The sequence below is a fragment of the Triticum urartu genome, chromosome 6 (genome assembly GCF_003073215.2).
Source record: "Triticum urartu cultivar G1812 chromosome 6, Tu2.1, whole genome shotgun sequence".
Taxonomy (NCBI): Eukaryota; Viridiplantae; Streptophyta; class Magnoliopsida; order Poales; family Poaceae; genus Triticum; species Triticum urartu.
In genome coordinates, this window is record NC_053027.1 from 104,772,313 (window position 1) to 104,795,449 (window position 23,137).

The 23,137-nt window shown below is 42.8% G+C and overlaps 1 protein-coding gene and 1 pseudogene across 1 annotated transcript; one reads left to right on the forward strand and one right to left on the reverse strand.

Annotated features, from left to right (window-relative positions):
• Positions 1 to 10,323: 10,323 nt before the first annotated feature.
• On the reverse strand, positions 10,324 to 11,592 carry LOC125514558 (probable glutathione S-transferase GSTU6). Its single transcript, XM_048679896.1, has 2 exons — positions 11,078 to 11,592; positions 10,324 to 10,958 (listed from the first exon to the last, which is right to left on the reverse strand). The coding sequence occupies exons 1-2, from the start codon at positions 11,399 to 11,401 to the stop codon at positions 10,593 to 10,595; spliced, it is 690 nt and encodes a 229-aa protein (XP_048535853.1). The 5' UTR covers positions 11,402 to 11,592; the 3' UTR covers positions 10,324 to 10,592.
• Positions 11,593 to 15,360: 3,768 nt separating this feature from the next.
• On the forward strand, positions 15,361 to 21,136 carry LOC125516639 (annotated as a pseudogene).
• The last annotated feature ends 2,001 nt before the right edge of the window (positions 21,137 to 23,137 follow it).

Below are 23,137 nucleotides of genomic sequence, written 5' to 3' on the forward strand. Positions count from 1 at the left end.
TTTTGCATCATGCTTTTATATCGATATTTATTGCACTATGGGTTGTTACTACATGTTATGTCACAATACTTATGCCTATTCTCTCTTATTTTACAAGGTTTACATAAAGAGGGAGAATGCCAGCAGCTGGGATTCTGGGCTGGAAAAGGAGCAAATATTAGAGACCTATTCTGCACAGCTCCAAAAGTCCTGAAACTTCACGGAAGCTATTTTCAGAATATATAAAAAATAATGAGCGCAAGAAGTTCCAGAGGGGGCCCACACCCTGGCCACGAGGGTGGGGCGCGCCCTACCCCCCTGGGCGCGCCCCTGCCTCGTGGGCCCCTTGATGCCCATCTTCTGCTATATGGAGTCTTTCTTTGAGGAAAAAATCATAAGCAAGCTTTCGGGGCGAGACTCCACCGCCACGAGGCGGAACCTTGGCGGAACCAATCTAGGGCTCCGGCGGAGCTGTTCTACCGGGGACACTTCCCTCTGGGAGGGGAAATCATCACCATCGTCATCACCAACGCTCCTCTCATCGGGAGGGGGCCAATCTCCATCAACATCTTCACCAGCACCATCTCCTCTCAAACCCTAGTTCATCTCTTGTATCTAATTCTTGTCTCTAAGTCTGGGATTGGTACCTGTAGGTTGCTAGTAGTGTTGATTACTCCTTGTAGTTGATGCTAGTTGGTTTATTTGGTGGAAGATCATATGTTCAGATCCTATATGCATATTAATACCCCTATGATTATGAACATGAATATGCTTTGTGAGTAGTTACGTTTGTTCCTAAGGACATGGAAGAAGTCTTGCTATTAGTAGTCATGTGAATTTGGTATTAGTTCGATATTTTGATGAGATGTATGTTGTCTATCCTCTAGTGGTGTTATGTGAACGTCGACTACATGACACTTCACCATTATTTGGGCCTAGAGGAAGGCATTGGGAAGTAAGAAGTAGATGATGGGTTGCTAGAGTGACAGAAGCTTAAACCCTAGTTTATGCGTTGCTTCGTAAGGGGTTGATTTGGATCCACATGTTTCATGCTATGGTTAGGTTTGCCTTAATACTTCTGTTGTAGTTGCGGATGCTTGCAATGGGGGTTAATCATAAGTGGGATGCTTATCGGAGTAAGGACAGCACCCAAGCACCGGTGCACCCACATATCAAATTATCAAAGTACCTAACGCGAATCATATGAACGTGATGAAAACTAGCTTGATGATAATTCCCATGTGTCCTCGGGAGCACTTTCTTCTATATAAGAATTTGTCCAGGCTTGTCCTTTGCTACAAAAAGGATTGGGCCACCTTGCTGCACTTTATTTACTTTTGTTACTTGTTGCTCGTTACAAATTATCTTATCACAAAACTATCTATTACCTATAATTTCAGTGCTTGCAGAGAATACCTTGCTGAAAACCGCTTATCATTTCCTTCTGCTCCTCATTGGGTTCGACACTCTTACTTATCGAAAGGACTACGATAGATCCCCTATACTTGTGGGTCATCGGTTGTGCTCTCCTTGGAGAACCCCCAGGCGCAGCCTTGGCCCATTAGGTGTCTTCTGGTCCAAAAAAATCTCCGTAAAGTTTCGTTGCATTTGGACTCCGTTTGGTATTGATTTTCTGTGATGTAAAAAAACATGCAAAAAACAACAACTGGCACTTGGCACTATGTCAATAGGTTAGTACCAAAAATGATATAAAATGACTATAAAATGATTATAAAACATCCTAGATTGATAATATAATAGCATGGAACAATCAAAAATTATAGATACGTTGGAGACGTATCAGCATCCCCAAGCTTAACTCCTACTCGTCCTCAAGTACGTATGTGATAAAAACATAATTTTTGATGTGGAATGCTACCTAACATGTCAAATCATATTATTTTCTTTATAGCATGGACATTTGGACTTTTATATTGTTCAAAGCAATAGTCCAGTTTTGACATGATAACTTAAATACTCAAGCATATTAACAAGCAACTATGTCTTTCAAAATATCAATGGTAAAATAAGTTATCCCTAGCCCACTATGCTCAATCATTGATCCATTCATGGAACACACTCGCATATTAGCTACACCCAATGCTCAAGTACGATCATAATGCCTCCTAGTTGGTGCTTTTGTAAGAGAAGATGGAGACTCAATTTCAAAAATAAAAATTGCATAAAGTAAAAGGAAGGCCCTTCGCATAGGGGAGTAGGGATTTGTAGAGGTGCCAGAGCTCAAAGCGAAAATCTTAGAGATAAAAACATTTTGGGAGGTGTGACCTTCCCACCAATGAAAATGACTTAGAGTTCCCAACACTTTCCATGCTAGATATATCATAGGCGGTTCCCAAAAAGAAGATAAAGTTTATTCCTTTTTCCACCATACTTTCACTTTCCATGACTAGCCGTATCCACGGTTGCCCTCCATACCAACTCTTTCCAAGGAATTTATTATTTGACAACATAAAGTAAATTCATTTTTCATTTTGGGATTGGGCATCCCTAATACCTTTACCTTACTCTCGTGCAATGACAAGTGAATAAACATTCATCGTGATAATAACACATCTAGCATGGAAAATATTAACCATCCCTCACCGCTCCATGAGCGAAACGAACACACAAAAGAGAAGTTTATTTTAAAAATCAGAGATGGAACATACAAATTTGCTTAGAACGGCAAAAGAATACCGCATATAGGTAGATATAGTGGACTCGTGTGGCAAAACTGGTTTAAAGGTTTTTGGATGCACAAGTAGTGATCATACTTGGTGCAAAATGAAGGCTAGCAAAAGATTGAGAAGCGACCAACCAAGAAACGAATAATATCATAAGAGAGCATTAAGCATAACTAACACCGAATAATGCACCACAAGTAGGATATAATTTCATTGCATAATCATTGACTTTTGTGCTTTCATAGGGAATCACAAACCTTAACACCAATATTCTTACTAAAGCATAATTACGCATCAACATAACTCACATATCACATCATCATATCTCAAAACTATTACCAAGAATCAAGTTTATTTTGTCCAATGATCTTCATGAAAGTTTTTATTATATCCTTCTTGGATATCTATCGCTTTGGAACTAATTTTCATGTGTTGCTTTTGACAATCTCAAACAAATATAAGTGAAGATCATGAGCATAATATTTCTTTCTCTCAAATTAATTTAAGTGAAGCAAGAGAGACTTTCTTGAAAATTTTACTAACTCTCAAATAAATCTAAGTGAAGCAAGAGAGTATTTCTTCAAAAATACTAAAGCACACCGTGCTCAGAAAGATATAAGTGAAGCACTAGAGCAAATCCATAGATCATAAAAATTTAAGTGAAGCATAGAGAGCAATTCTAACAAGTCATGGCATAATTTTTGCTCTCTCAAATAGGTGTGTCCAGCAAGGAATCAAGACTTAAAACACAAAATAAAACAAGCAAAGACTCTTACCATGCAAGACGCTCCAAGCAAAACACATAGTATGTGACGTATAGAAATATAGCTTCGAGTAAAATGTTGATGGTCGTTAGAAGAAAGAGGGGATGCCACTCGGGGTATCCCCAAACTTAGTTGCTTGCTCTCTTTTGGATAATAGCTTGGGATGCCGGGGCATCCCCAAGCTTAGGCTCTTCTTACTCCTTATTCCTTCATCCATCATAAGATAACCCAAAACTTGAACACTTCAATCACACAAAACTCAACAAAAGCCTTCGTGAGATCCGTTAGTATAAGAAAACAAATCACTACTATAAGTGTTGTAGTAAACCAATTCATATTTTGTTCTTGAATTATATCTACTGTAGTCCAACTTTTCAATGGCAAAAAATCATCAAAGAAAACCATAGAGCCATCAAAACAAGCACACAACGCAAAGAAAATAGAATCTATCAAAAACAGAACAGTCTGTAGCAATCTGGATATTTCGAATACTTCCGTAATTCCAAAAACTCTGAAAAATTAGGACGACCTGGGAAATTTGCATATTTATCTACTGCAAAAGGAATTGGTGTTTTATCACTCTCTGGTTAAAAGGAAAATAATTTTTACAAGTGCAAAAGTTTCTGTTTTTTCAGCAAGGTCAAACAACTATCACCCAAGAAGATCCTAAAGGCTTTACTTGGCACGAACACTAATTAAAACAGAAAAAACACAATCATAACAGTAGCATAATTGTGCAAACACTCAAGAACAGAAAGAAAAAGGCAAAAGTAAATTTTATTCATTGGGTTGCCTCCCAACAAGTGCTATCATTTTACGCCCCTAGCTAGGCATGAGATTTCAATGATGCTCACACGAACGATAATAATTAAAACGCAAAGAGAGCATCATGAAACATGTGAAAAACACATTTAAGTCTAACATACTTCCTATGCATAGGCATTTTATAAGCAAGCAAATTATCAAAACAAGAAAAGACTAGCATATGCAGGGAAGAAGAATAAAACATAGACAATCTCAACATGAAGAGAGGTAAAATAGTAGCATGAAAATTTCTACAACCATATTTCCCTCTCTGATAATAATTATATGTGGGATCATATTCAAATTCAACAATATAGCTTTCACATAACATATTCTCTATATGTTCCACATGCATGCAACGTTGACACTCTTCCAAAATAGTGGGATTATCATCAAATAAAGTCGTGACCTCTCCAAGCCCACTTTTATCAAAAAAAATCATGAGATTGAACACTCTCCAAATATGTGGGATTATTTTTAGCTAAATCTTACACTCTTCCAAACCCACTTTTGATATTATCGCAAGCATATTCAACATGAGGTTTAAATAAATTTTCAAGATCATAAGAATCATTATCACCCCCATCATGATCATTACAACAAGTAGTGGACAAAGCAGAATTAGCATCCCCAAACTTGTGGTTTTGCATATTAATAGCAAAATTGACAATAATAGAATTTATAGTAACACCATTGCAATCATGCTTTTCATCCAAGGAGCTATCATGAATCACTTTATGAATTCCTTTGTTTAACACTTCATCACAATTTTCAGATTCATAAGTCTCCAACGTATCTATAATTTTTTATTGTTCCATGTTGTTATATTATCATTCTTGGATGTTTGACAATCATTTTATAATCATTTTATATCATTTTTTGGTACTAACCTATTGACATAGTGCCCAGTGCCAGTTGCTGTTTTCTGCATGTTTTTTACATCGCAGGAAATCAATACAAACGGAGTCCAAACACAGAGAAACTTTTTGTGGATTTTTTTGGAGCAGAAGACATCCAGTGGGCCAAAGAAGTACCGAAGAGGGAGCTTGAGGTGAGCATAAGACACCAGGGCGCGCCTGGAGGCCAAGGGCGCCCTGGTGGGTTGTGCCCACCTCGGTGGCCTCTCGAACCGCCTTTTGGCTGTATAAATACCCCAATATTCCAGAAACCCTAAGGGAGTCGAGGAAAATCAATTCCAGCCACCGCAAGTTCCAGAACCACCAGATGCAATCTAGACACCATCACGGAGGGGTTCATCATGTCCATTGGTGCCTCTCCGATGATGCATGATTAGTTCTTTGTAAACCTACGGGTCCATAGTTAGTAGTTACATGACTTCCTCACTCTCTCTTTTTATTCTCAATACAATGGTCTCTTGGAGATCCATACGATGTAACTCTTTTTGTGGGGTGTTTATTGGGATCCGACGAACTTTGAGTTTACGATCAAATCTATCTTTTTATCCATGAAAGTTATTTGAGTCTTCTTTGATCTCTTATATGCATGATTGCTTATAGCCTCGTATTTCTTCTCCAATATTTAGGTTTTGTTTGGCCAACTTGATCTATTTATCTTGTAATAGGAAGAGGTGCTTTGTGATGGGTTCAATCTTACGGTGCTTGATCCCAGTGACAGAAGGGGAACCGACACGTATGTATCGTTGCCATTAAGGATAACAAGATGGGGTCTATTTCTACATAAATAGATCTTTTCTACATCATGTCATCATTCTTATTGCATTACTCCGTTTCTCCATGAACTTAATACACTAGATGCATGCTGGATAGTGGTCGATGTGTGGAGTAATAGTAGTAGATGCAGGCAGGAGTTGGTCTACTAATCTTGGACGTGATGCCTATATAATGATCATTGCCTGGATATCGTCATGATTATTTGAAGTTCTATCAATTGCCCAACAGTAATTCGTTTACCCACCATTTGCTATTTTTCTCGAGAGAAGCCACTAGTGAAATATACTACCCCCGGGTCTCTTCTTTATTATATTTTCCTTCGCGATCTATTTTTATTTGCTTTTATTTTTAGATCTATTAAACCAAAAATACAAAATTACCTTGCTGCACTTTATTTTATTTGGCGATATATCTATCAATTTATTACAACTTTCTCACACCCACTTGCCAATTTCTGGCGCCGTTGCCCGAAAGGGATTGACAACCCCTTTAATATGTCAGGTTGCGAGTATTTGTTATTTATGTGCAGGTGCCGTTCATGTAATGTTGCGTGGTTCTCCTACTGGTTCGATAACCTTGCTCTCATCACTGAGGGAAATACCCACCGTTGTTGTGCTGTATCATCCCTTCCTCTTTGGGGAAATACTAACATAGTTCAAGCAAGCATCAGTCCCCGTCACCGACCCCCTCCGACCTCGAGGTGAGACTAGCCAAATCCCCATGTTGATTATGATGTAGATGTTTTCATAGATGTAGTAGAGTAGTAGATGGGTAGTTGTGACAATTTCCATGGAATAGAAAATTTTCAATGTAGGTCTTTCAAATATGATGGAGATTTAGACATGTGATATGTAGTGTTGTGTAGTACTAGTGCTTGCCCAAGTGGCCTATGTTTGCAGTGAACACCTCATAGTGGCCTATGTTTTGCCAGAGTGTTGATTAATTTCCATTCCGGCAAATTCAGGCGTTCGATATATGTCCTTTTTAGCAATGGTCATACCGGATTTTTCTGTGAATTTTGGCATGACTTGTGCTAGAATATGTAGGAAATATCGAGTGGCCCGGATCTTGTAGAAAGATAATTAAACGACATTTCGGGTTGACTTTAAGTCTGTTGGGACTCCACCATATATATGAGAGAAGAAGAATGCCGACTATTGTCGTGGGTGTCGTTCTTCCTCTTCTTTCTTGTGATAGACCTTTTGGTAATGCACGAGAAGGAAGATAAGAACGACCATCACCGACGGTCACAAATGTCAGAGAGGAATCGGTGAGGGAGAGTCTCCACCATATATGAGAGGACAAAGAATCCCGACTGTCATCGTGTGGGTAGCTTCTTCTTCATTCCAAGGTGCTAGACATTTTGGTCTAATGCACTTTGGAATGACAGGAGTAGCTACCATCACCAACGGTCGAATATATACACCACGTGAGCTGAGAGTTTTCAAGAAAAGACTCGACGGACCGATACTCAACCCGTGATGAATAATAATGATCTAATTTAGTTTTTGTAGTACATATATTGAATTGTACAAGTTTAATCTTTGAATTATGAACATAGGAAATGTCTGACGACGACGATAGGCTCCCGGAGTGCGACTGGTGCAGCGACGACCGGGGTCTGTGCGACAGGCCTCACCTGGTAGACGGTCGACGCTTCAGTATTAAGCTCCACGAGACCTTCGATGTTGAAACGATACGCAACAACGACAAGTGTCCTTTTGTATTTAAGCATGACTTCTGCTTCTTCAACGTGTAATTTCCGTCTTTTACAATTCGACTAGCTTATCCCATGCCATGCAAGATGCTATGTCTTGGAGAAGCTGGATTTTGAAGATCATAAAAATATGGAGACAAAGATAGTTCACCTAAGGACCCATCATGGTTATGATTTTGCTGTAAATCTATACAATTCTGAGAGCGTATCCCATTTGGGTTGCCTAAATTGGGAAGCACTTTGCAAGCCATATGATTTTCATGAGGGTATGCTCGATCTTGGTGATCCTGACATCGACGAAGATAATATGGACATTTGGGTCCTTGTTGATACGCTTCCACTTCTACCGCTATGTGAGTTTCTCAAACATATTTATTAAGTAATTTATATTGTTTATTTCAAAATAGTTGACAGCTTATTTTCATTCTTCAAAAACTGTATGGAAGATGGTGGACATAACCTACTACGCCGATAGCGCAGAATTAACTTATCAGGAGAAAGATCATCTTATCTTATTTATTATTGATGTTGAGAATTACAATATCAATCATGAAACTCTTGCACATTATGGTCAGTACGTGCCATTAGTGCACGTGTTGAACTACGGTGACATCCATGGAGATGGCATTGTAAGATTTTTTTTTACTATTATGACATCTGTGCATATTTTACATAAATTCTTCTAAAGCTAAACTACATTGCTAACTACGATGTTATTATTATGTTTTTCAACAAAAAATCCCGAAGGATTGTGTGCATGATCTTATGTTTCCGAAAGGTCACCTTGATGTTACTAGCTTACGGCCAGGTCATCCTAGGCTTCACCGCTGTTCATACCGAATTTCTAAAACCGATGAAGACATGACAATCAAAGAATGGAAAAAAATGTATGGACAATCATAGAGAGCTACTTAGAAGCAACATTGTGTGAAGCGCAAGAATTGGAGACATGGTAGTCTCCATTCTCCATAACGGAGCGTCAGGGCCTATCTTGTTTTATGCTATTTTACCTTAGAGAGGGTAGTAGGTCATATATGAGAGGAGTAGGTCCTAAGTATTAAGAACAATTAGTTAGTGTTGATTATGACTATGATGATGATTAGAAGTTGTTATTATGTGCTACAATGTGTTAGAGTTGATGATGAGGAGGAGGAGGAGGAGTTGTGATTATGACTGGTGACCAAGTTGTTATATGATGTATCATGGACGAAAATGATGATCGTGATGAGTTGTTATATGACAATGATGTACTATGATGATAAGTTGTTATATGACAATGATGTATTATGATGATAAGTTGTTAATGATGATGATGATGATGATGATGATGAGTTATTATAATGGTGTATGAATACGACATAAAATAAAATAAAAATAGAATACGTAGTAATAGTAGTAGCGCGGGCAGAGAGGCGCGCTGCCAGTAACTACCAGTAGCGCTTTCTGAAGTAAGCGCTACTACTAAGTAGGTATAGCAGTAGCGCGGGTGAACCAACGCTACTGCTACACTTTAACTGTACTGTCGTAGCAGTAGCGCGGCCCAAAAACCAGCGCTACCGCTAGGATTTTCCCTAATAGTGTTCCATAATCTTGACATGGTAATCAAAGCCTTCCTCTTCCATTGCATCTAGCAACCACCTTCTCCATCGCATCATCCAGCCTTTATCTTCATATCATCCAGCCTCCCATCTTCCCATCACACCCACCATGTCTTCCTTCAGGCAAACTATCTCCACCGGCTTGAACAATACCATCTCTGAGCTTCTCACCAGACCCTACTATATTCTATGGCAAGTCCAAGCTCGCTCCCAGATCATGGGGATAGGACAATATGGGTATTTTGATCAAACCATTGCCGACCCACCAAAAACCATTGTTACTAAAACCTCCGAAGGGAAGGATCAAACCGTTCCCAATCTGGCCCATAGCCTTTGGCTTACTCAAGATGCAACGGACATTCGGACGAGGAGGACGCAAAAAACGTCCGGTTTGTGTCTGTTTCAGATCCAAATTTCCGACATAATGGATCCGAACGCACACAAAACGAACAGAAAATGGGAATGGGTGCCTTGCTTGGGCATCGTTTTTTGTCCGCGCGGGCACAAACGGATGCGGCTGGACCAAATGGGTCGCCGCGTTGGGTTGCTCTAAGAGATTGGAAATTTTCCACCGACCTACCACAATCATGCTAGGCAGTAATGTGATGGATTGTTTCCAGTATGTCTGTTATCTGATCATTGATGTATGGTTGAGAGGCATTTCGATCTCTTTGGTAAATTACACCAAAATTTATTTTCCTGGACTTTCGACTGCTACAAAATTTAAGTCCCGCGACTTGTTTTCCACTCTGCATTGAGAGGTTTGGGGGCTTGCCAAAAGTTGGAGGTGTTGGTGCTATTTTTATTTTATCTTTTGAGGTGGCTGACCAAATTACCTCGATTGAGAAGTCTTTCAAGAAAACAATTTTTTTCTAGATTGAGGCTAATTTGACTGTTTTTGCATGCCTCTTTTGAAACATCTTACGAACTACAACAGCATGAATGCATGATTGATCAACAAACGGTCGCACAAATATATCTGCATTTCCAAAGCAAAGGTGCCAAGAAATATTGACTATTTTTCCTTTACTTGGTCTAGCTCAAATATCACTACAATGAATGAATATATATAAATTCAGACCAAAATTACCATAAATTTCAATTTGTAAGCATTTTGCTGGCAGTTTAAAAAAACTGTTGAGCACACTCTTGAAACAGAAAGAGAACCTCAACTAATACATGCACGCATTATAAATTTTGGGAACTCCACACAAAAGTAAAATATTAAAAACTCAAGGACATAATCAATACTGAATAAATGGACAACATGAGTTACTGGTACACTACTACATCAAGCAACCGAACAAACAACATTTAAAAATAACAAATTTTAATTATTTTGGATGTGTGCTCGCTCAGTTAGACGCTGCAGCGGCAACCTCTCGTGCCTTGGCGAACTCAAGCAGCCTGCCCACGTCCGGCAGGGCTGCCTTGGCCGCGTCGAGCCCGCTGAAGTGCTCCACCCACGCGGCCAGGAGCGGGGTCTTGGCAGCGTCGAAGATCTTGTCACCGGACAGCACCTCGGTTACCTTCATCCACGACAGCACGCCTCCCAGCGCAACGTCGACGAGCCCGACGCCGTCCCCGCCGAAGAAGCCCCCTCCCTTGGAGCACTCCCTCAGGGCCCCTTCCAGGACCTCCACCGCCGCGAACGCCTGCTTCTTTCCCTCGGATTTCTCCTCTGTCTTGCCCTTCAACCACTGCCTCCATGGGGCTACCAGCTGAAACACAGAGAAAGATAACGGTCAAAGATGCTCGTTGGATGCCTTAATAATAATATATCTACTGTAAATGGAAGGAACGGATGCCACTAGTTCAACCAATTGAGGATAATTTAAACCTTGTCGTCAACGTAGGCCACCCAGAAGCGAGCAACGGCGCGTTCGTAGGGGTCCACGGGCAGAAGCGACGGGCCGGTGCCGGTGAACACGCCGTCGATGTACTGCACAATGATCATGGACTCGCAGACCGGGGCGCCGTTGTGGATGAGCACGGGTATCTTCTTGTGCACCGGGTTGGACTTGAGGAGAAGCTCGCTCTTGTTGTACAGGTTCTCCTCCACGTCCTCGTAGCTCACGCCCTTGAAGGCGAGCGCCAGCTTCACCCTGGTAACAAACGGGCTTGGCCATGCGCCGAGCAGCTTGAGGTCATCTCCTCCGGCCATCTCCAACTAGCTAGCCTAGAACGATGGATGTGTGTGTGTGCGTGAAGGCTGAGATCGTTTTAGCTGTTTGTGATTTGCTGGGTACTGGCTTGATGAATGTATCGGAGGCATATCAACTGTTTATATAGTGACCATGTAATACGAACTGGAGTATACGTGCTGCTTCGAGGAGAGTGTCATCCGTGATGCCTGGGCGATCAGCAGATGCCGTCCTTGTAGTGCGTCGATGGATTTTTAAAGGCCTTTTGTTGGTTTCCTTCAATCATGCTTGACTGTGGAGATGCGTCTGTCTTAACTTATACACTTGAAATGTAGTTGAATTATTTCTGAGGCGCCACGTGCTGCTGCCTCCCCTCGCGCAAGCCCTTCCGTCAGCAGACCATCCATACAGGCGTCAATTTTTCTGACTTGGTTGCGAGCAGATGATTAAAATACCGTAGCTACAAGTTACAACAACATCCGCCTCTTTTGTCACTGAATGTGGAGATTGTATCTGGATTAAAATTTCAATGGCATAATTTTAAAAGGACCACCTACTCAACAGTTGCTCTTTTTTTGTGTGTGCTTTCCATCGATTTCGTTCAATCCAACTCCTGCTGGCCATCATCCTCCCCACCCCTTTTATGAAAAAGGGTTTCTCCTCGCTTTAGATTATAAAGCAACCGCCACAACAACATCTCTACTAGATACATTGTTCATCTTCTTCTTAGAACCGTCCCTGACACCCGCCCAACCGCCCGCTCCTTCCCCCTTGGCAGGCGAGCACCGCCTTGTAACCCCAACATGGCAGAGCATTTGCCTCCGCCGCCCTACAGCCGTCCCCGCCTCCCCGGCTTCCCTCTAGACCACACCAGATTCTAACCGGCAGCCCACCAGCACCCCCCCCCCCTGCCCTCACACGAACCCATTAACCTCTGACTCCTCCAGCAACACCACTGATGTGTCGTCCCTCGCCGTTGGCAACTTTGGAAGCACTGTGACGTGGTGGTCTTTCAGGGCTTGCCCCCATCGCTACCTCGGCTGCTACAGTTGTATAGGGAAGATGTCGTGCTTTGGCGTGTTCGCTTGCCTGCTGCCCTTAAACATGCATCAGATGCGTGGCTAGGCTGCCTGGTTGGTCCTTGGGCCACCTGATGGTTGCCTTGCCCCCCCCCCCCCCCCCCCCCAAACTCTTCCCTCTCCCCTACTCTCCTTGTAAAAATGTACCTATGCATGTTGTCTTACTTGGGCATTTTGGCCCCGATATATGAAAATTCAGGTGGGGAAAACTTCCCTCGATGAAAATTCAAAAAAAAAAAGTTTTGATGAAAATGATCATGAATAATGTTTGGATTATTCCCTCCATCCCATAATGTAAGAGCATTTTTTTCACTACTGTAGTGTCAAAAATACTCTTATATTATAGGACAGAAGAAGTAGTTTACAAGCATTGGGACCACAATTGCACTACAAAAGTATAAGAGCGCTGGATGGTTGGTTAGTCTCCCAAAAGAAGAGGAAAGAATGCATTGTTGGTGATTATACAACCGTTGTGGTGCCCATCAACAAAAGCAGAGGGTAAAACAGTGTGCTAAAAAAACACAGGGTAAAACATGTAGAAAATATTTGAACATTGATTATTTGTATTGTATTGATCTCATCGTCATATGGGACATATATAGAAGTACAAACTTGAAGGGTAAGAAGCCTAGAGACTTGTGGTACAAGAAGATGTTTTATATCTACAATATTTTAATTTATCTCTAGTTCGTAATCTCCAATGTGTTTGTATTCTAACATTCCCCCTCAGTCATAGCGGGAGTGAAGCTAATGATTACGACAAAATTTGAAGTATTGCGCTTATGTCGTCTTCTCCGCTGCGCCATCATCAATTGCATTTCTGATGGGTCGGCGCCTAGGGTAGTGACTACGTCCCCTTCTGTGCCTTCCTTGTCTTTTCTTCCCTCCCGCAGTCACAGCAGGAGTGGCATGGACGCTAGTGACAACACAGACGATGTTGACTGGAGTTGTTGCCGATGAGTTATTGTAGACGTAGCTATTAATATGGATGTTGAGGTAGCCTTGATCGAGGTAGTCGTGTTCTGGAGTGCTGATGGTCGATACTTTCATGTAGTAGCTTGCTTTTGTGCCTTGTATCTACCATTTGGCGTTGCATCCTCGTTTTTTCTCTTATTTTCTGTTGTTTTGTTTGTTGTTATTTTGATATGGTGTACTAGTACTTTTTTAACTTCTCATGATCAATAAAAGCTAGTATCCCTACTATCCTCGGAGCAAATGTAGCAGATCCGACATGTTGGCAGCCTTGTGGAGCGAGCTCCATATGCATTTTGGAGGCTACCAAGATGATGCGCATACTCAGAGCCTCCATATTGGCTGCCTCCATATCGTAGGACTTAGTCGACAACATGACATATTTTGCCACAATCTCTCTGCCATCCCCATGTGAGGTGGGGGAGGGGGGCATGTGATGTTTCCTTCACAACACAAACAACTGTCATATGAAGTGCACTTTAAAGTTGGCTTCGATGCATCAAATATGGAGGCGGGGAGGCCAGATATGGAGGACGCTTCATAAATTATGGCAATTTTGATAGGTATGGCGACTCTGGTAGACTGTTATTCTGTTTGACATAATCGTCATATCGGTAGTTATTATGGCAATTGGTCCATTACGATGAGTCTGCTAAAAAACATAGGATTGCAGTGTCATACACATTTGAATATTACATAATTCTGATTTGTTTGATTGCATCATAGAAAAAACAAAAAAAAATTCTTTTTTCAAGGGGTTTGAGTGGATGCTAAAATTCTTATGAAATGTAGTACAACGAAAACTTTAGAAAAAATTTCTACAAAATCCAGTCCTTTGAAATAAACGACTAGCATATGAAAGATTCCTGAATCCGTTCAAAATACCTATGAAAATCCTTCGAATCAAAGAGAAATTAAGGAAGTGATCTTGACTAAGGACAACTTGACAAAGCGTAGTTGGGAGGATAGTAAATGGTGTTGTTTCTGTGATAAAGATGAATTCATCCAACATCTTTTTTCCTCAAATGCCCACTAGCCAAGTTACTGTGGCGTACAGTACATATCTCTTTTAATGCCAGTCCTCCTAATAGCATTGTCACTTTATTTGGGACATGGTTAAATGGAGTAGAGTTTAATAGCGACGCATATTCGAGTCGGAGTGTGTATATTACTTTGAACTATACGGTATTGTTGGAATGACATAATTTTTAACCGACAAACATCACAAAATTTACTCGGAAGTAGCATGTGGCATATGAGTGCAACTGTTGGGAGACGGTACCACATGATACTTACAACCGGTTTAAATGGCCGTCCAATAATAGAATAGGTGTTTAGTCATCTTGTCCTTATTTTACCGGTTGTGGCAATTTTTATTTTATTTAAGCTTGATTTGTGAACTTATATCAAACTACCTACTTGATGGCCACTTTGATAATATGGTTGTATACATTATTTTGATGTAGAGACCAGAGATAATTCTTTAAAAAACCCATATCATGTGTCAGGTTGTGATGGAATCAAACTTAAATCCAAAAAAGAAATCACAAGGCTAACCATCCTCTGCCGAGAAGGAGCTCGTTGGTGAAGGGCCCGTAGGCGTCGGAGGTGTCCAGGAGAGTGACGCCGGCGGCGACGGCGTGGCGGAGGAGCGCGAGCATGTCGTCGTCTGGCTTCGCGGGGCCGTAGTTGCCGGACATGCCCATGCAGCCGAGGCCCTGCGCGGAGACCTCCAGCCCCTGCGAGCCCAGCTTCATCCGAGGCACCGTCCGCTTGGCCATGATGAACTAGCTAGCTGCTCACGGGTGATGATCGTCCTGTGTGACCTATGCGGGGCTAAATTTTATGTTTTGACCCTTTTATGCGATCTATTCAAGATTTGACTCTAATTTGAAAAAAAATTAAGATCTGACTCTTTTGCTACCGCCATGGCGGTAGGGTATAACAGCCTACCGCCAAGGTCCCTGGCCGTAGGGTTGCATGCCCTATCGCCAAAAACCTCCTAAATATTGAATATAGTGCGTGCTTGTGCTTACCGCCAAGCACCTTGGCGATAGGGTTGTGCAGGCTACCGCCAGCCCGGTTGGCGGTAGCGATGTTTCCTACCGTCAAAGTCCCTGACGGTAGGCTGTTAGACCCTATCTTCATGGACTCGCGGTAATAAAAGGGTCAGATATTGATTTTTTTAAAACTAGGGCCAAATCTTGAATAAGTTTCAGAAAATGGTCAAAACATGAAAATTTGCCCCTTCGCAGCGCTGGCGAGACCGCTTTAAAATGATTTTTGTTTTCTTTCGGCCTCCTGTCTGTGTGTTGACGGAAGTGCTTGCATCACGCATCAACAGAGATTCTTTTTCCGCTTTAGTCTACTGAATGTGACCAAAGACATGGTAAGTTTAATCAACCACGGAGCCGCTGGTAGCACTAGCAGCCTGATCCCTTTTTACATTTTTTCTTGCGGGTGCCCTTTTTACATTTCTGCTCTCATCAAATTTTAGACATGTGCTTGTTCTCATGTGCAGTAAATATTTCAGGCAAGGCAGTGTTTTAATTCCAAGGAAATAGGGAAGGCGATGGTTATGAAAGTGAGCCTTGTGATGCAAATAGAGAGGAGTGCAGGGAGGGTTATTGGCGACGGCGACCGGTGGGGTGGGAGTGCAGGTGGCCACCAAGTTCGGGGTCAAGTTCACCGAGGCGCCGCCGGGGTGAGAGTTCTGCGGCTCGCCGGCGTACGTCCGGCAGGCGTGCGAGGCCAGCCTGCGGCGCCTTGGAGTCGACTGCATCGATCTCTACTACCAGCACCGCATCGACACCCGTCTGCCCATCGAGATCACGGTCAGCCTTGTTCCAGGATCCAGGCAGATGTCCTCGATCATCACAGCAAAGAAAAGTTCAGTCACTCGCGAACCGTATCTTCTATTTTCACAGCTGACCAGCTGTTTGTTTTGCCACTAGATGGGGGAGCTGAAGAAGCAGGTGGAGGAGGGGAAGATAAAAGTACGTGGGCTTGTCGGCTTGTCGGAGGCCTCCGCTTCCATCATAAGGCCAATTCCACCGCGCGATCTCAAATGGACGTCTGTTTTATCCGGATTCTGTCCATTTGAATAGAACGATGAGGTCGTGTCCAAGCGTGTCCTAGGATGCGGTGGCCGTGCGCCCAACGCGCGGCTCATTCCCTTTGCCCCATCCTATCCGCCAGGTGAAAAATGCCCATATTTTCATTAAAACTAATTTTACAACCCAAATATTTGTCTGAAAATTATAATAGTTTTACAACCAAATCTAAATTGTCTTAACTGAACATAAAATGGACCAATACATCTATTGATTGCCAATGTGATCCCATACGTGTTCAACCAAGTCATTTTGAAGATTCAAATGAGTGTGCCAATCACATATCTCACGATGGAATTGAGCAAATTGTTCAAATGTGGCCGGGTCTTGATGCAGGGGCTCAATATTTTCACCTTGATAATCAAATCATTGGTCGAAAATACTCTCATCATGCTCGTCCTCGACGATCATGTTGTGCATAATCACACAAGCAGTCATCACTTTCCAAAGCTTCCTTTCATCCCATGACAGTGCAGGGTTTCGAATGATACCCCCCCGGGATTGAAGCACACCAAAAGCACGTTCCACATCCTTTCTAACACTCTCTTGCATTTGGGCAAATCTCTTTCTCTTCTCACCTTGAGGTTTCGAGATTGTTTTAACAAAAGTTGACCACTGAGGATATATGTCATCTGCTAGATAGTATCCCTTATTGTACTGGTGGCCGTTGATCTCAAAGTTGACAGGTGGGGAGTGGCCTTCTGCAAGCCTCGCGAAGACTGGAGAACGCTGCAGCACGTTGATATCATTGTGAGAACCTGCCATGCCGAAAAAAGAATGCCATGTCCAAAGATCCTGTGATGCCACCGCTTCTAATATGACAGTGCACCCGTTGACATGCCCCTTGTACTGGCCCTGCCAAGCAAATGAACAGTTCTTCCACTCCCATGCATACAATCTATGTTGCCAAGCATGCCTGGAAAGCCTCTAACTGCATTGGTCGTCAACAATCTCTCGGTATCAGCGGCAGTTGGCGGCCTCAAGTACTCTGGGCCAAACACCTCGATCACAGCCTGGCAAAACTTGTACGTTGACATCAGATATGTTGTCTCACTCATACGCACATACTCATCCACCAGATCGCCTGGAATTCCATATGCAAGCATGCAGATGGCCGTGGTGCATTTCTGGTAAGAGGAGAATCCAAATTTGCCAAGGGCATCCGTCTTGCACTCGAAGTATGGGTCATGAGCAACCACTCCCTCTCGAATATGATTGAACACATGCCTTGACATTCGAAAACGGCAACGGGATTTATCCGGCTTGAAGAACGGGGTGTTGGCAAAGTAATCGGCATAGAGCAGGGCGTGGCCTCTCTCCCTGTTGCGGTTCAGGTTGGGAGCACGGCCAGGGACTGACCCCCTGTACCGAGGAAGCTGCCGTTGAATGTGGTCGTGAACGACCAGTGCAGCCACCACAAGATCTTCATCATCCGACGATGAATCATCCTATGAACAAAGGAAGTGATGGAAGTGAAAGTGTGTTATATCGACTAGAGCGGGGGTGAATAGGCGATTTTTATGAAAGTCTTCAAAACATGGAAGTTTCGAAGACAAATGATAGAAATGAACCTATTTCCATGCAGCAGAAGATAGACTACACTAGACAGACAATAGTCAAGCATTCAATGAAGTGAAACCATAATGACTAATAGTAGCTAGGCAGTAAGGATCAGGTACACGGTGAAGACAAATAGATAAAGCAAATAGGCACTGACTTTACAAGAGCCAATTGTAAATAAAGAGATGAGAAGGATAGAACCAGTGTGCGTGACGGAGACAAAGATTTGGTAGACCAGTTCCAACTGCTGTGACAGTTGTACGTCTGGTTAGGGCGGATAGGTATTTAAGCCTGAGGATACTTAGTCCCGGACACTTAGTCCTGAGCACGCAGCTCAGAACACTTAGTCCTCTTCGTATTCCCCTTGAGCTAAGGTCACACAAACCTCGCCCAATCACTCTGGTAAGTCTTCAAGGTAAACTTCCAAACCTTCACAGACTTCGTTCACCGACGATCCACAATGACTCTTGGATGCTCAGAACGCGACGCCTAACCGGCTGGAGGATTCACAGTCCTCAAGTGTAATAAGTCTTCAGATCACACAGACAAGAAGACTTAAGTGATGCCTAACACTCTTTGGCTCTGGGTGGTTAGGGCTTTATCCTCTCAAAGAATTCTCTCTCAAAGGCTTCGAGGTGGGTTGCTCTCAAACGACAAAAGCCGTACTTTAACTCTGAGCAGCCAACCGTTTATGGTTGTAGGGGGTGGGCTATTTATAGCCACTAGGCAACCCGACCTGATTTGTCCGAAATGACCCTGGGTCACTAAGGAACTGACACGTGTTCCAACGGTCAGATTTCAAACACATACACGGCAACTTTACTTGGGCTACAAGCAAAGCTGACTTGTCCAACTCTGAACAAGATTCGCTCTCATAGTCTTCACTCGAAGACATAGGATTTTGGTTAAGCATCACTTCAGTCATTCTGACTGGTTTTCTTGGACCCCACTTAACAGTACGGTGGTTCCTCTCAACAAAGAAGAAAAAGAACTACGAAAGATCTAAGTCTTCGCGCTCCCTAGTCTTCATGCGATGTCTTCTCTTGTCATAGTCTTCAAGGTGAATGTCTTCACTTACCACCTTTGACTTCAATGTCTTCATACATTTTTAGGGGTCATCTCTGATACGAAAACCGAATCAATGAGGGACTTCTACCTGTGTTATCCTACAATTCTCACAAACACATTGGCCCCTCAACTAGGTTTGTCGTCAATACTCCAAAACCAACTAGGGGTGGCACTGGATGCACTTACAGGAAGAAAAACTCGTCTCCATTGTCCATACCTTTGTGGGCAAAATGCCAAACACCTTGCGGTCATGGTGGTGAAGAGGCCGCGATGATCACTTCGGCGCAGCAGGGGTGGTTGCCGGCCGGCTACTGACCGCTCTGGAGCTCTCGTCGGAAGTTGCCGAGGCCGCCGTGGTACGTCGCCGGCGGTCGTCTTCGCTCTGCGACCGACAAAGACGGCGACGGCCAAACCTCTGATCGACGGCCAAAACTACGGCCAAAGCGCGGGCGTGGTGGCGGCCATGTCGAGATGTGGTTTGGTAGGGACGGCCGGGGGCTGCGCGGTGAGGAGGCGGCCGGAGAATAGCGGCGGCGCCGGCGGCGGGGCGGGAGAGAGAGGGTGGAAGCGTTGGGAGCGGAGGGACTGCTAGTGTCCCCGATAGACGGGCCACGTGGGGGGACAAGGGCGTGCGTCCAGGCCATCCGCGCGCGTCTGTTTCACCCCAAACCGAGCGCAAGTTTGGGTCGGTGATGGATCAAAAACGGACGAAATCCGGATATTTGTCTGTTTGAGACCGCGCGCTGGGCCACATTATTCGTTTGTTTTGTCCCAAACGAACGTGCGCGGATAGGATGGGATCGCACGGTGGAGTTGGTCTAGAAGAGCCCACGCCGTTCATCCCGTCACCGCGGTGCAGCTTGAGTGGTCCCTCTGGACCACAGACTCTGAAGATGAGATCATCCCTACCTGCAGGTCCAAACCATTTCATTTCATTTCAATTCAGGCATAATGCATAGTTACATTGTTCTCTTCTTACTCTGCAACTGTCAACATATTTATATGTTGGTTCGTTCTACAAGGAGCTTGGCATCGGCATAGTGGCATACAGCCCCCTTGGCAGGGGATTCTTCGGCTCAGGAGCAAAGTCGGCAGATAATCGTCAGACCACGACATCCGCAAGGTAATGCATTTTCATCTTGAATACATAGTCCGAATTTCATGATCACACAGTATACAAAATTTGGTTTCAACCCATTTCATCTGTGCAGAATCTGCCTCGGTTCCAAGCCGACAACCTGGAGCACAACCAGTTGACCTTCGAGAGGGTGAACGAGATGGTGACGAGGAAAGGATGCACGCCGTCGCAGCTCACTCTGGCCTGGGTACACCACTAGGGACCGGACGTGTGCCCGATCCCGGGGACTACTAAAATGGACAACTTCGACAGCAACCTCGCGGCGCTCGCCCTCAGGCTTACCCCCGAGGAGATGGCCGAGCTAGAATCTTACACCGCCGCGGACGCTGTGAAAGGGTTCAGGACCTACAATGCAACGAACACGTGGATGAGCTCGGATACCCCTCCGCTCGAGTCGTTCAAGGGAGAGTGACTGACTAATAGCGTCACTCCACCTTTATGCTTACCACCTTAGATGACTCCCCTGTGCCTTGATGATTTACTAGAGGCAAATGCGCGCTTCACCGCTCCGTCCTTCACTCGTTGGAGAACTCTTTTATATCTAGAAGATTATTAAAATTGGTTGTTTTGTTTGGATTTTTTTCTATGTTGACTTGTCTTTAAATTATGTTTTGGCGGTGCCTTTTTATCCATATATCGTGTCAGGTTGATGTTGAAAATAGTATTTGTTTTGAGAGGAGAATCGAGTTGTTTGCTGCGTGGTTGTGGTGTCTTCACTTTTTTGACCTCGTTATCAGTTAGTGGTAGTCATTTAAGCATCTTTGGAGTTCCTGTTCCACGATAAAACCGTGAAATTGTTGTTATAATGCCCACATGGGCCGGTCCACGAAGCTCTCGTTTGCTTAGCTTTTATTTGCTCGCCCCACTATTATAGCTTAGATAAATTGGCTATCTGTTTTAAATTTGGAAATTTTAATTTAATTAAAATATATTCAAGGATTTCAAAAATATTTGAAATCGTAAAAATTAAAGAATTTTAGAAAAAATTCATGAATTTTAAAAATCCACAAGTTGAATATGTTTTCCAAATTTAAAAAATGTAATAAATATTATTGAATCTAAAAATGTGAATTGTAATTTTTATTTTCACAGATTTTAATAAGCTTAAAATGTGTAAAAAAGAAAAAGAGAAGGAGAAATAGAACTAAACAGCACACAACCTTACGTGTACGACCCTCACCGATCCCACAACCCTCGAAGAACCAGAACGCTTAAATTATGGGGCTTCAAATTTTAAAAATGTTCACAGACATTTAAATTGATTATGAAATATCCATGAATTTAATAAATATTAATGAATCTAAAAATGTGAATTGTAATTATTATTTTTCTTTTTAATGTTCAAATTTGAATAAGTGCCCATGAATTACAATGTGTAAAAAAATAAAAATGAGAAGGAAAATAAAATTAAACAGGACACACCTTACAGGTAGGGCCCTTAGCGGTTTCACAACCCTCAAAGCACCAGAACGCTTCAAATCATGGGAGCTTAGTATGTTTTCCAAATTTCAAAAATGTAATAAATATTATTGAATCTAAAAATGTGAATTGTAAATTTTTTTATTCACGGATTTCAATAAGCACTCATGAATTAAAATGTGTAAAAAAGAAAAAGAGAAGAAGAAATAGAACTAAACAGCACACAACCTTACGTGTACGACCCTCAGCGGTCCCACAATCCTCGAAGAACCAGAACGCTTAAATCATGGGGCTTTCAAATTTTAAAAATGTTCACAAACATTTAAATTGATTATGAAATATCCACGAATTTAATAAATATTAATGAATCTAAAAATGTGAATTGTAATTATTATTTTTCTTTTTAATGTTCAAATTTGAATAAGCATCCATGAATTACAATGTGTAAAAAAATAAAAACAAGAAGGAGAAATAAAATTAAACAGGACACACCTTACAGGTAGGGCCTTCAGCGGTTTCACAATCCTCAAAGCACCAGAACGCTTTAAATCATGAGAGCTTAGTGTCTCTATAGGTCTTTAACCATCTGTTCTTGTAGTTCGGTGTGGGTAGTAGTAGTCCACCTTTTGTTCTTGTATGCGTCCACAGTTAAACTTTACTTGTGAGGCTTTTATCCTTTTCTTCACCGTATGTTGAAACTTAATAAAGCTTCCACTCACAAATCGTATTTTTTTTTTTTGAAAATGGAGGTTAAAACCCCCGGTCTCTGCATCAATTGATGCATACGGCCATTTTTATTTATTATTCAACATAGATCTAATAAGAACATACATCAAGCCACCCAAAACCACCACTCACACCTATAAAACTTGATAATGTGGAGTGCTCTCACTCTCCATATCTAAAACCGGTGTCATCGCCGATCCATCCACGTAACGTATCGGAACGAATAGGCGGTGCAGCAGACCTAAAGCATACACCACATGCACACGTTTTAGAAGCCGCCATCATCATCGGACCGCTGACCCATCTTCAGGAGAGAGATCCGCATCATCCTTGTCAGTTCGTCCATCCGTCGACGCCACCATGGCGCTCAACGGCGCCACCGCCCTGCGCTCGTCCATCCAGACACGGAGATTCTGGAGGATTTGTCGTGCGTAGCACCTACCGACTAGGCATGACACAACGTAGCACCTGCTAGCTAGGCATGACTTGACATCTTCATCGAATCTCCGTGCAAGACGAAGCCGCTCCACTTCCTGCCTCTGTCTTCCAACGCTGCTCCACCAACGATGCTCCCAAGAAAGAAACGACACCGTAGTACCGCCATCGTCTGATCTGGAAGACCAGATCCTAGGGTTTCCCCCGAAGCAGCACGAGTGGATCGACAAAAGTTACACGACGATG